This window comes from Carassius auratus, unplaced genomic scaffold (genome assembly GCF_003368295.1).
Source record: "Carassius auratus strain Wakin unplaced genomic scaffold, ASM336829v1 scaf_tig00216111, whole genome shotgun sequence".
NCBI classification, from domain to species: domain Eukaryota; kingdom Metazoa; phylum Chordata; class Actinopteri; order Cypriniformes; family Cyprinidae; genus Carassius; species Carassius auratus.
Genome location: NW_020528413.1, coordinates 602,165 through 616,422, shown reverse-complemented (window position 1 = coordinate 616,422; position 14,258 = coordinate 602,165). Strand labels below are relative to the sequence as shown.

The 14,258-nt window shown below is 38.5% G+C and overlaps 1 protein-coding gene across 1 annotated transcript; it reads left to right on the top strand.

Annotated features, from left to right (window-relative positions):
* Positions 1 to 1,414: 1,414 nt before the first annotated feature.
* LOC113097105 (DENN domain-containing protein 1B-like) lies at positions 1,415 to 13,584 on the top strand. The gene is made up of 22 exons (XM_026262310.1): positions 1,415 to 1,551; positions 2,452 to 2,516; positions 2,867 to 2,910; positions 3,996 to 4,045; positions 4,137 to 4,256; positions 4,483 to 4,552; positions 4,637 to 4,717; positions 5,142 to 5,195; positions 5,706 to 5,816; positions 6,428 to 6,528; positions 6,859 to 6,904; positions 7,001 to 7,102; positions 7,177 to 7,302; positions 7,374 to 7,475; positions 8,542 to 8,632; positions 8,717 to 8,757; positions 10,171 to 10,221; positions 10,602 to 10,646; positions 10,751 to 10,870; positions 11,579 to 11,667; positions 11,749 to 11,956; positions 12,453 to 13,584. The coding sequence occupies exons 1-22, from the start codon at positions 1,535 to 1,537 to the stop codon at positions 13,206 to 13,208; spliced, it is 2,490 nt and encodes an 829-aa protein (XP_026118095.1). The 5' UTR covers positions 1,415 to 1,534; the 3' UTR covers positions 13,209 to 13,584.
* Positions 13,585 to 14,258: the final 674 nt, after the last annotated feature.

Below are 14,258 nucleotides of genomic sequence, written 5' to 3'. Positions count from 1 at the left end.
TGATGAAGGAATTATTAGGCATTAGCCTGTTTATTTCCAAAATAATTTTATTTCATTTAACATATGTTCAGTTTTTAAATAACCTACCTTGTGGAGCCGCCACATGCATATGAACCATTGGTTTAATAGTTGTAATGAATTATATATATTAATTATGTATCTGCTTGTTTTACACTCATTGACCACCAGGTGGTATTGTGAGCAAATTAAGTTTCCAGAAGTTAACCCTTTTGTGAACCACTTGGCTGAAAATCTTAATGCTTCGTGAGGCTTCATCTTTCCATTACTACTGACAAGTCAAGTGTCAAATTGCACAACTAAAGCCAACACTTACCACCATTATGGTGACATCAAACCAAACTATTACTTTTAAACAGACATCAACATCCAAACCTCTGCTTAAATCTTACTTAGAATGTTAAGGGATAATGTTCTAATAATGTTATTAATAAACATTTTAGAATGTTTTTAGAGAACATTATCCTATCTTTTGAGAGAATGTTCTGGGAACAACAATAAAACTACCAGCTAAAAAGATTGTTAGAACAATCCATGGGACTGTTCTTTGAACATTTGTTGAACAAAAAAATTCTAGCTGGGATATAAAGTCCCAAAGTCACAATTTTTTTTTTTTTTTACTCTGAGGTCGAAAAGTGCTTCCACAAAAAGTTGAGAAATTAAATTGAGAACGCTCTCGGATACCATTGAGTCATAACCGTTAAATAACAATGTACTCACATTCAGAAAACCGGACATCTTCTACAACTAAAATGATTTTCCTCCAGTAAACACTAGAGGGAATCATTTCACACAAAACATTTGGTACCAAGAATTGGATGTGCATTCATTGCAATGACAATATTAGTTAAAGGAGCTGTATGAACAGGTTGTGTTTGTCTGAAAGAGTGTGTCTGTGTGAATAAGACAGTTTGCTCAACACATCCATGCTGATCCGTTTCATTGTTAGACTAAGAGAGAGAGAGAGAGAGAGAGAGAGCAAACACACAAGTATTGATGATGAGAGCATACAAACAGAGTGATGAGAAAGCACTGAAACCAATCCAGTGTTTCCTTTAACATGTGCTTATGTGTTTTCAACCATCACTAGATGAAAGTGTGAGTTTAGCCTATAAAGTACGAACACACATTAGTGACAGGCCAGATAAAAATACTATAAAAGAGTAAGAACAACATGGAATAAAACTATAAAATGAATATGTTTCTGAAACAAATCAACCTAAAGATTAGACTTGATCTACAAAAGGGCAAAATATTGTAGTTTTTACAGAGAATATGGATTGATAAAGTGGATATTATAGTGTCAATAGGCCAGCAAACGTCATGTAGGTCACACCAAACACACACACACACACACACAGATCAGGAAGCTGTGAGCTAGTCGGCGGAACTGTTTGATGTGAGGATGTGTGTGTGCAGAAGTGTGTGTGTCGATGCACGTTAATAAAGGATTTAATGACTTCAGTCTGCTGACGCCCTGAACACCACCGAATGGGCCCTAACATTCAAGTGCATCATGGGCTCCAGGATAAAGTAAGAATCTCGCCGTTTTCTGTCGATTTCTCTCCATTTGCTCACTTTGTGGTCTGCTGCTTACTTCCTCTTCCTCACTCTGTCGTTCTCGGATGCGAGTCTTTCTATCATGTCACAATTGAATGAAAAAAACTCACTTACAAAAACATCAACATTTGGGGAGTTTTAAGTTGACATCTGCAGGAGAACAGATGAAGAGTTTGCACACTTTTCCACGCAGAAGCACCATCTCTCCCTGCTTCATTTCAGCCAGCTTGCGAAAATGCATAGCATCCTCAAAACGGCCTTAAGTCTGAATGTCACTGAATTAGAAAAATGTCATCCCAAGCACCTCAGTGCACTTTTCTCCATCAGTCTCAGTGTGTTTGAATCAGCTGGGGTTCTGGTCATTTATTATAGATGTATGAAGTCAGTTCTCAAGTTCACTCAGGTGTGGAAAATCATATTGAGTATCAACGTGTAACCATCTTCAGCACTACATCTATTGGTTTCTCATCTCTTGGGAGTGAAAAATAAAGAATATGATATCTCAACTCAATTGTAAATGGAGTCCAATTTATTATTATTATTTTTTCTGAGAAACAACAGATCTGCCAAAACCTGCAATTAAAAATTTCTATTTGAACAGTTAGGATCGTGTCATTTGCATAACTCTATTTTAGACAGACGGCCGAGCTCATAACTGGAAATATGTTCTGTTGATGTGCTTCTAATTTAGTAGTCAACCACATCCTGCTCCACCAATGAAGCGCCGAAGAGCAGCAGAAAATGATTCAGAGCCGATCGCATTCAGTCGCTGGTCATTCTTACAATGTTAATGCTTCACACATCAGATGAGTGTAATATTTTTTGGCTGTTTTCTTATGATGACTGTTTTGTTCATGATTTTGTTGTTCTCAGAGAAAACCCTGAAAAGACATTCTACTGGTTCTTTCAAGCTTCATGCCCAATTGCCAGAGATAAAGGTGGGTACCACACACACACTGACTCCATGATGTAATAAACACACACTCTGAGAATGGCTCTTCCTGTCACATGGCTGAACTAGAAAAACCACACATCAGGGCAGATACACACTCATCAGAATGAGAAAATTCAGAGGAACTATTTAGTATGCTGTGATCTGCTAATGGGTGAAAGGAAGCCCACTGACAGTCTGAAGAGAGATGGGACTGACAGGTTCTGTGTGAGGTCTGGCTGAGCCGGACTGGTAACCCTGTGTGGCTAACTTTGACCTGACTTTAACCACATCCTCTAGTTGATAAAATGAACTGGTGTGACTGACTTGACGCAAGTGTGTTTTCTATGTGAGTAGATCCTGCCGTGCTGTTTCAGTTCCCTGAAGACTTTAATGATGAGGTTAGTACTCGAGGATCCCTGTAGCTCTTTCCTCCTGTTTTCATTTGATTTTCATTTGAAGAGTTCATTTGCAAAAACAAATTACGCAGTTTTTAACCATGTTCAAAAATCATGTTTTTTCATTGTGCACTCCGATCAATCTCGATCAAACTGCAGTTGGGTTATTTTGATTAAGTAAAAATAACAAAAAATACATCTAACTAACACAACTTTTCTTTTTTAAGAAAAAAAAAATATATATATATTTTTTTTTTTTTGCAAATAAACAACTATAAATAAACACTATAAATAATCAGTTGCATTAACAAATCAATGCACAAATAAATAAGTCAAGCTTTTGCTTACCACAATGTACTAGTTACATTTTAGAATTGGGGAAAATTATAATAAAAAAAAATAAAAAAATAAAAAATAAAAGAAAAAAATAAATAAAACATTTCTCAAATAAATACTTGCATAAATAAATGCATGAATAAAACAAATGCACAAATAAATTGAATAACCTAAATCACTAAAATAAATAGCTTCTGCTATTCATAATGTAATAGCTAGGTTTTAAGAAAAAGGAGAAGTTATAAATAATACATTACATTTTATCTTTCATCAAAACATTATAACCATTTCCACTACTGCAGCAACTTTGCTTTTCTGGCAATGGCACTGAGGCCACTAGGCATTAATGTTAAATAATAGTATTACAGGGAACAACATACAGACATTGTTTTAGCCTTTCTAAACTGATGTATAATGGTGATAGCAGCAGTTTTACAAATATTAACATAAATATAAAAGTCTTGTTTCTTTCCTTTTACTTCAGAAATATCTCACATTATGCAAGTAAATGGTTTGTGAAGGAATATTTGCACGGATATTGATTTTGAGGTGACTTCTCAGCAGGTGCACTCTTAAAAATAAAACATTCTTTATTGGCATTGATGATTCCATGAAGAACATTTAACATCCACCGAAACTTTCCATTCTGCAAACGGTTCTTTATAGAATGGAAAATGATTCTTCAGTGGTATCGCTGTGAAAGCCTTGTTTTGGAAACTGTATTTGATGGTGTTTCTTCTATTCTCACACAGGAGTCTCTGAAGTGCTTGCCTCGCTTCTGCTTCCCTTATGACATAGAGAGGTGAAAACTACTCATTCATTATTAAAGATGGTTGCTCAAGTCTTTTTACCGTTTATAACTGATTAACTGAGGCTGGTCGGGTGGTTGGCAGGGTGAAGGACACTGTTGCCGTGCAGCACTTCACATTCGTCCTGACCGATCTGGAAGGATGCCAGCGCTTTGGTTTCTGCAGACTCACGTCCAGCTCTCAGACCTGCTTGTGCATCCTCAGGTCTCCAAATACACCCAAAATAAATGAGTGATGATTGATTCTCATTGATGAAGCCCCTTTATTTATTCACAGTCTGCTTCTCATGGCCACAATCATTTTCTTTTAATTTTCAGGTCTCATTATAAATGTACACTTTATACGTTTGAATAGTCAGCTGTAACTACAAATAAAACTCTTTACCAACTATCTGCCATGACTATAAAGAGCAGTTTCTCTCTCAACACAGTTATTTGCCCTGGTTTGAGGTCTTCTACAAACTTCTGAATAACCTAGCCGACTACTCAACGAAAGGACAAGTATGATTTTAACAGTCTCCCGATGATCTACATTAAAAAAGTCATTTATCTAATACCATTTCATTCATTTGAATGCCCTGCCAGACCAAGGAGATGAAAGAGCTGCTCTCGGCCCTCTACAAACACCCCGTGCCTCTGGTCAATGGCTCCATCACGCTGCAGATGGTAAGTGCTCATTGGCTAGTGGAAGTTCTGTTCATGACATCACGTGTGACATCACAATCAGGTTGGTGTGTTCTTCACTGAGGAAGGGAAGCTAATGATTGGAAGCCATATGTCTGGAATCTGTGGGCACGCCCCTAAAGGGGAGGAGTCGGAGGGGGTGAGTCCCCGATCCGCATTAAAACCAGCCGACCGGACTAAACCTTCACTCCAGCTTCTAATAAATCCTAATACTATCCATAATGTGAAATCCAATTAACCCAGTGTCCAAAACTAACCCTGGATCTCTAACAGCGCTTAACTAAAACTTAATAAAAAATATGAACAAAGAATTCAACCTAAGAACCTTGAGATCGGACTCACTCGAAGGCATCACTTTTATGGTTTTAAGTTGATATTTTCTGGATTAATGTTTCCTCCCCATCAGGTCCCATACTTCATCGCGCCAGATCCCAAAGCCCTGCCGTCTATTCCAGAGAGTGTGAGTTCTATTCTTTTTTTTTCTTTGTGGGGGGTTTGTTTATGTTGTATCCTTGGTTCTTATACACTACTGGTCCAAAAAAACAAAACAAAAAAACTTTTAAATTTGCTTCTAATTGATTTGATCAGAAAATACAGTAAATTGGTAATATTGTGAAACATTATTTCAATATGAAATAACAGTTTTTTTATCATTTATACCTGAATTTTCTGCATCTTTACTCCTGAGTCCAGACTTTAGTGTCACGTGATTTGTCTAATATCAAGGTTTCCACAAAAATATTAAGCAGCACAATCATTATTATAATTTTTTTTTAAATTTAATAATAATCAGGAATGTTTCTTGAGCAGCAAATCTGCATATTAGAGGGATCTCTGAAGGATCATGTGACACTGAAGCCTGGATTAACGATGCTGAAAATCCTGCTACACATCACAGGAATGAATTACATTTCACAACATATTTTTTTATTCCCCTAATGTCTGACTGGTATTTCTGTCTGTGAATCAGAGGAACCTGACGGAGCTGGTGGTGGCGGTGGATGTGGGAAACCTGTTGCAGCTCTACGCCAGCATGTTATTTGAGAGACGGATCCTCATTTACTGCAGCAAACTCAGCACTGTGAGTTCAGCATGCCTTTGTGAATCAGAACTGGGACAGCTTTTGCAACTCTTGCAACAGTAGGGCATGAGTTTGATTCCTAATGAAACGCAAGCACTGAAATGCATAGCTTGAATATACTGTAATTCACTTTGGATAAAACAGATCATTCCATTTACAAACGGTTATTTCAAGTGCTTTATGCCACAACAAGCACATTACAAATCATTGCTTTGATGTCCATTTGGGAACTGCATACGTACTGTGGTGTTGTGTTTCACACCAACCAAACAAACCAAAAATGGTTGAATGGATTTGCTTCCTTGTCTCAAACCCTAGTGTGAAAACGGCGTAACACCTAACTAGGAGTGGCATAATGACCCTACACAAGACAAATCACAGTTTGTGTCCCAACCAGCTGCACCACATTGTTTGGTTTCTATTCCAAAAATCAATTAAATGTGCTCTGATTGGCTGAGAATTTGTCATTTGATGTGGCGTGCTCCTCTTTCACTGAGGGCAGATAAGTCACTTGACACTAAGAATGTCTTGTGTTGAATCTAGTCAGGAGGCAGCTTTATTAAAACACGCACCAGACTTCAATTAACTGTTGTGTGTGTGTGTGTGTTCAGCTGACGGCCTGCATACACGCGTGTAACGGGATGCTGTACCCCATGTACTGGCAGCACATCTTCATCCCAGTGCTGCCTCCTCATCTGCTGGACTACTGCTGGTGAGACGGGATATTATTAATGCATTAAAATAACCTAACTTAATAAAAGTAATACATTTCTTTTTATTCTTTCTTTTATTTTATGTATCCTTTTTTTAAACAAATTATTATTTATTGTGCTTAAGAATGACAGCCTTTAAATTAAAGGGGTTAAAAACCACCAAGGCTAGAAAAATGTCTTCAAAAAATAAGAAATGCTAACAAAAAATCAAGACAAACGCTCGCTGACGGTTGACCTCCGGCTTGGTGTGTCCCGGCCTTAAAACAGTGCAGATACAACCTGTTCTGTGTGAATGCTGCCTAATTTCATCTCACATTTACCGTTTTTAGTGCTCCGATGCCGTACCTCATTGGAATTCACTCCAGCCTGGCGGAGGTATGTCACTTCCCTCGTCCCATGGTTTTCTTTCACAGCGGCACCTGGTCACAAACACTCACCCTGCGGCTCTGTCTGTGTGTTTGTGTGCGGCAGAGAGTGAAGAGTCGAGCTCTGGAGGACGTGGTCATACTGAACGTGGACACCAACACCCTGGAGTCGCCCCACGAGGACCTGAAAAAGATCCCGGCTGATGTGGTGAGACTCTTTGCCTCCGCGCAGATCTCTGACTCACGGAGGACGAAGGTTTACGGTGAACTCTGTCGCTGCAGGTGGCGGGACTGAAGGTCAGGCTGAAGAGACAGGCGGCGTCTCCCGGGTCAGGGGTCGCACACGCTTTCCTCCGAGCCCAGGCTCTGCTGTTCGGAGGATACAGGGATGCCTTACAGTCGCCTGCTGTGAGTGACACACATTCACGACAAAACATTACCTAGAGCTTTATAAAAGCGTACTCTCTTGTATGTTGAAGGAAGGGCCGGTGGTCTTCTGCAATGAGCTGTTTCTCAGTCACAAGTCTCAAAGCATGCGGGAGTTTCTGGAGAGCGCGGTCCACCTGCAGTGTTTCAAAGAGGTAACAGCAAACACATAACCGCAACATCAGCAGTTATCATGAGGCAAGACTCTACAGACGAAAGCTTTTTTTATTTCATCCAGTGTCAATTCTGAGGGCTGCTTTGCTTCTATGAGAATATCTTCTTTCAGACAAGTGGGGGAAAAGCTAAATACACATGTACTTTTTCTATTTGTATCTGCAGATTTAAACTAAAGTTCATATATTTAAATGCTTTTTTTTCTCAAAATGCAACAGAGAACAAACAGGGTTATTAGTAGTAACTAAAACTAAAACCATGAAAAAAAATGTAATCTTTTCTCATTTTAGTTTAACTTCAAGTACTAAAATAACTAAAACTGGAATAAAAATGGGTAGTGCTTTATTTTATGGTGTCCTTGTTACATATGTTACATGCACTTGCTATAATGATAACGATAAATTATGAATAATTGCATGAAACTAACCCTAACCATATAGTAACTACAAGTAGCTGATTAATATTACTTAGTATTTTAATATATAATTATATCGTATCAAGAACACACAAAAAAAAATAAGTAAAAAGTGATTAAAAGGGGGGAAATCCCCCTTGTAAAATCCTTTAAAATACATAGAGTTAATGAAACAAGAATTGTGAGCCCGGGCTTATTAAAAGCTCATATTTCTGTTCTGGAAATGTGTGCATATCGGCACACATTAAATTAGATAGTGCCTCATTTGCATATTTAAACATTTCAGAAATCTTGTTATACAAAACAATCGTCTTAATGTGCTATGAAGAATTTACTGCAGAAGTATGGTGAAATATGTTAGTTAATTCCACCTACAACCAAAAATCATCTTCTCACCCTAACATTGTTCCAAAACCATTTGACTACCTTTTACTTGCGGAGGCTGTTTTTCATAGAGATGTTTTGAAGAATGTTCATGCTGCTGAATGAGGTCTAATGATGTTAACCAATGGCATTTAGTGCCTTCCCAGTCTTAAAAAACAATGGCATTTAAGTTTCACAGCAGATGATTTTAAGAATAACCGTGGCACAGCTGTATTGTTTCTCCCATTATCATGTCATGTTGTTCTCAGTTTATTGATGGCCGGCTGAAAATACTTGACCAGGGCAAAGAGCCGGATGACGTGTTTGAAGAAGAGGTGCTTCAGTGTGGTGCTTCATCTGGTGCGTGTTTACGTTCCTCACAGAATCAGACTTGTTTGTTCGTTGGATGATTTCAACACCTCTTCTGTTTGTGATCCCTCTCAGGTGGCTCTAAACTGCGACGGCAGTGGGTGGGAAATTTAAAGGTACATTTTACTAATACAGGAAATATAACTCTGGAAGACAACCATACTATTCTTATGATATCTGCAGTATGCATACAGTGCACATTATTTTCAGTATACACAGATTACGTACACGTTCTTGTACAGTAATGTTCAGTTTACAGCAGAGCATTCAAGTCTGCTTTATTGTCAATTTCCACATGTACGGTACATACATACAGATAATCGAAATTGCGTTACTCTCAGACCCCGGTGCATACAGATAACATTAACATTAAAGCCTAAAAAAATAACTAGATCAAATATAAAATGTAGATACAATTATACAATAAGGGAATGATAAACAAAGACATATAATAAAAATAAAAGTTAAAAATAAAGTTAAATAAAGCAGCGCAAGGTAAATGACAGATATAGTGCAAATCAATGAAGTGAACAACAGTGCAGTTAAAAGATTTTTTAGTGCAAAAAAATCACTTATTAAAAATATCTTAAGTCTGATTAAAGTGACAAGTGACAAGTGACCAAGAGCAGTTATTTAACTGACTGATGAGGTAGTGGAATGACGTCAGTTCCATGCCGAATGAGGTAGTGAGCGGTGAGTGAGCAGACCAATGCTGCACAAGTGACTAGTGCATGTCATCATATAATTAGTGGGGGGGGGGGGGGGTCATAGTTCAGTGGTGCCTGGGGAAGAAGAGGGGAGGGGGGGCAGGTTCGGGAGGGAGTTCAGCTTCCTGACAGCCTGGTGGATGAAGCTGTCCTTCAGTCTGCTGGTCCTGGCCTGGAGACTCCGCAGTCTCCTCCCTGATGGTAGCAGGCTGAAGAAGCTGTGTTATGGGTGGGTGGGATCACCTGTGATGCAGAGGGCTTTGCGGGTGAGACGTGTTCCATAAATGTCCTGTAGGGAGGGGGAGAGAGACACCAATGATCTTCTCAGCTGCTCTCACTATGCGTTGTAGAGTCTTTCGGCAGGACGCGTTGCAGGCGCCATACCACACAGTGATGCAGCTCGACAGGATGCTCTTGATGGTGCCTCTGTAGAAGGTGCACATGATGGGGGGCGGGGCTCTGGCTCTCCTCAGTTTGCGGAGGAAGTAGAGACGCTGTTGTGATTTCTTGGCTAGTGCTGCAGTGTTTTCAGTCCAGGAGAGGTCCTCTGTGATGTGCACACCCAGGAACTTGGTGCTGCTCACTCTCTCCACAGTCGCACCGTTGATGGTCAGAGGAACGTGCTGAGTGTGTGCTCTCCTGAAGTCTACAACAATCTCCTTCGTCTTCTCCACGTTCATGCATGACCCTCCACTTCCTGTCAGACAAATAAACTAGAATGGACATCAAATTTGTTTTGTTTTTCTTTATAACTCATAGTTGACTTACAAAAGCTGTTTTTACACAAAACTAGATTAAAAAAGCTACTTTCTCTTTGCACAGAAAGGGGGTGGAGCTCTGATTGTGACATGGAAGACTACAGCGAGCAAAGCAGTGAGTATTTAGACAGTACTGTTCAAAAGATTGGGCTCGCTAAGATTATGTTGTAAGAATAATTTTCTCTGCTGACCAAAAAGCTGCATTTACAGTATCTGAAAAAAAAGCATGGTAAAGAGAGTACTATCGTAAAATATAATTACAATTCGAAATACTGTACAAATTACCATACAATAAAGGAAAACATTTATTTAAAATAGATATATTTTAAATGTCTTTACTGTAACTTTTCATTTAGTCTATGTTGAACATTGATTCATTTAAAGAAATCATAAATCATATGTTTAACAATCGTATTAATTTGTATTGTGCTGTTGGGAATTATTAAATATTACATGAATACGTTCTTGCATGACATAATACTCTTTACATCTCAGACCAAACACCACAGATTGGGGCTGAAAAACCTCCTCTCATCAAAGGTGAGTTTATATTCCTTATATTGCATATGCTTCCTCTGTGTGTACTAAATATGTGATTTAACGCACATTTCTGTCTGTTAATGTTTAATTGTTGGCACTTTCAGGACCAAAGTGAAGCTCATAAGCTACAGAGGGGCGGGTCTGTGTGTGAACCACACACGTATCGCCTCATCCAATCAGACTGCCTTCAGAATCGCTTACCAATCACACAGCACTTTGGCCGGGTGAGTCACTCCTGAGGGCATCCAAACTAACACAGAAATGATATTTATAAAGCAAAACATACTGTATGTTATCAGTCAGATGTTTGGGGTTGGTTTTTGAAAGAAGTATCTTCTGCTCAAGGCTGCATTAATTAGATTTATTTATTTATTTATTTTTAATCCAGTAAAATGAGCAATATTGTGGAATATTATTACAATTTCAAATAACTGTTTGCTGTGTGAATATATTGAAAAATGTAATTTATTCCTGTGATCAAAGCTAAATTGTCAGCAACTTTACTCCAGGCTTCAGTGCCACATGATCCTTCAGAAACCATTGTAATATTTTGATTTAGTGATCAAGAAATTTCTGATTATTATCAATGTTGAAAACATTTCGTGTTGCTTCATATTTTTGGGGAAACCCTGATATATTTCAGAATTCTTTAATGAATAATAATAATAAAAAATCTTTAAATGAACAGCATTTATGAGAGACATAAATATTTTATAACATTATACATGTCTTCACTTTTGATCAATTTAGTGCAACCTTGTTGAATAATCTCTCTTTTTTTTTTACTGACTACTATATACTGTGTACTGGATTAATGAATATAATTCATGCAGTTTGGCTCCACCTTGTGTTCAACCACAACACAACAGATTCACTTTACTTTGTAAATATAGTTCGTTTTTCAATACTCTCTATGCTACTTTGTGTCTCAGTCTCGACCACGCCGGCCGACACGCAAGCATCCCAGCCACCAGGGCAATGAACAACAGACAGAGGATGACAACACCAGCTATGAGGACAGGTGAGATGAGAGGACACAGGTGCATGGATGACTTGCTATTTTTTTTTTCTGTTTTTTTTAACAATGCATTTCCCTGTTCAGTGTAACAGAATGTCCTGAGCAGTGCTCTGGCACCAGCGACTTACAGGAAGAGGATGATCTCTCTCTCTTGGCTGACCCGGAGGAGATGGACCTGCTCGGGGAGATCTTCGACACGCTGAGTTCCCAGAGCTCCAGAGAGCCAGGTTTACTGTATGGCACACGCAGCCTCGACCTCTTCAGCTCCGACAGCAGTGACTTCATCTCTCATGTAAGGCCTGGATCCTCTCACACATTACATTTAAAGTTTCAAGCCAGAACTGTTAATATATATTACAAAACAAAATTACTTAATTCAAATAAATGTGACATATTAATGAGACTGAATCAGTTAGAGATAATTGTAGCAACATAATTGTAGCATAATTTTGGATAAAATATCAACAGCATGATAAGGCTTATTTTAAAGTCCAACCTTTTATTTCCAATTTATTTAGTTTTTTTCTAAAAGGTTAAGTAAAGGAAGCCATTAGTGATACACCATAAGGGTTAAATACTTAATGACTAAAATGCAAAAAGTAATCATTTCAAACATATTTAAGGTGAACTGAGGAAATAAGATGGCTTTGCTGGATGAAAATAACATGATCAAGAAAGACTTCACTAGTTAACTGAATTAGTGTCAGTCTTACCTGACTGCTGTTTTTTTGAAAACTTTTTGAAATGGTGGGAAAGGCCACACTCTCACAATTTAATTTCTCTTTCAGAAGAGTCTGGCCAACCCAAGTCAGGAGAGTCTAAGTCTCTCTTTTGGTAACAGCGAAAGTCTCGTGAGCTGGGAGGAGGAGCTTGAGGAGGGGCCTGCTGGCGAGGGGGAGGGGCCTGCTGACGAAGGGGAGGAGCCTGATGTCCTGATTGACAGGCCAGAAAATGAGATTAATGAATTAGAGAAGGATTTGACCGAGTTAGGGGAAAATCTGTGTTCAGATCTACAAATTCTAGAAGATGCTTCTCTGGATCCTGAAGTGGGTTCTGAGGAGCGAAAGGATGCCTGGCCGAACAATGATGGACAAATGAATGGATCAATGGAGGAAAGCTTGGAAACCGAGACAGTAGTTACAGAGAGGACAGAGATGCAACCTGACAAAGAACTTCAGAAAGAGCTTAAGACGACAAATGCTTTTGGCCCAAACGGACCAACAAATGAAGGAATTATCTCCGCAGATTCTCACAATGTAAAGATAGACAAAAAAGAAGAGCTAGATAAGAAGAGCACTGAACCTCTATCACCAAACATTTCGTCTACCGTAGCTCTGTTCCAGTCCTCGGCTGACTCTTCTGGTTCCCGAGGGTGGGATAAATCTCTAAAAGCTCCCACCAGGTCCCAAAAAATCAATGTGGGCTCAATGGCGGGCCTGCCGACTGAAGTACAAAGTCTGAAAGAGCCTGTTTCATCAACACCAGAAGAACAAACCCAGGCTCCCGTAAAGGTCTCAGAGCTGAAGAAGAGATTTGAACATTAGCTCATCACAAACCAAGCATACTGAAGCAAAAACTATACTGAAAAGACTTTTTAAGATTGTCAATTACAAGTCTAATGAAACACCACTTGAACCCCATTTTGATTCTGGTGAGGCAACATTGCCGAGTCAAGTTTGAGTTCGGCGTTTCATACTGAACTTTGAGATTGTGGAAGTTTATTTGTCTCATGTACCTGTTGGTTAAAACTCAATGCTGACATCAGTTAATAAAGTCGATTTAAAGGCAATGCAAGTTATATCGCTTGCTTTAAAGTAAATCAGGCTGATTTTACCTTTCATTGTAGCTAAATGCAGTATGTTATTAAAATAAACTGATAAATGCACCGATTCTGACCAATAAAGAAAGTCCGGTACTTTTTTTATCCAGATGTATTTAATAATTTATAAAACAAAATACCCTTATCAGAGATTACAAAGCACCATGCTGCTAACTCAGAGCAAACACTGACACAGCCAAAACCAAAAACAAGGTTGTTTACTCACAGATGCATTTTAATTAATCATACACAGTCACTTCATCACGTTAAGATCAAAAAATATGGATGTGTTACAGATATTACAGAAATGCTAATCTAATACGAAACAACATTTGTGCAGTATATATTTTTCTCTCCAAAAAAATAAAAATAAACAAAATAAATTACCTGCACCATAACATTCACATTTAAGTCATTAAAAGTATTCAGTATTACAATGGTAAACTATTTTGGAGGTAAAGCTGCCATGTGGCTCCTTCATAAAGACTCTCAGGTGAGTAAACAAAGTACAGTGGAAGTCAAACTTTGGCTCTACTTGTAAACCATTATGGCTTCTTTTTTTACTTTTGATGAATGCACTTCCCATTGTCTTCAGTTATCCCAAGTGTGATAGCAAAACCTCTTCATGCATACTTGAATGGATATGTCAGCATTAGCAGTGCATTGCGATGTGAAAGCATTCTCGCCATTCTCTCAAAAATGTCAAATAAATACCCACCACCACTTCATAGGTTCTCCATCCATGATCTTTCACTTGTTTGTCAGGACTGCACAC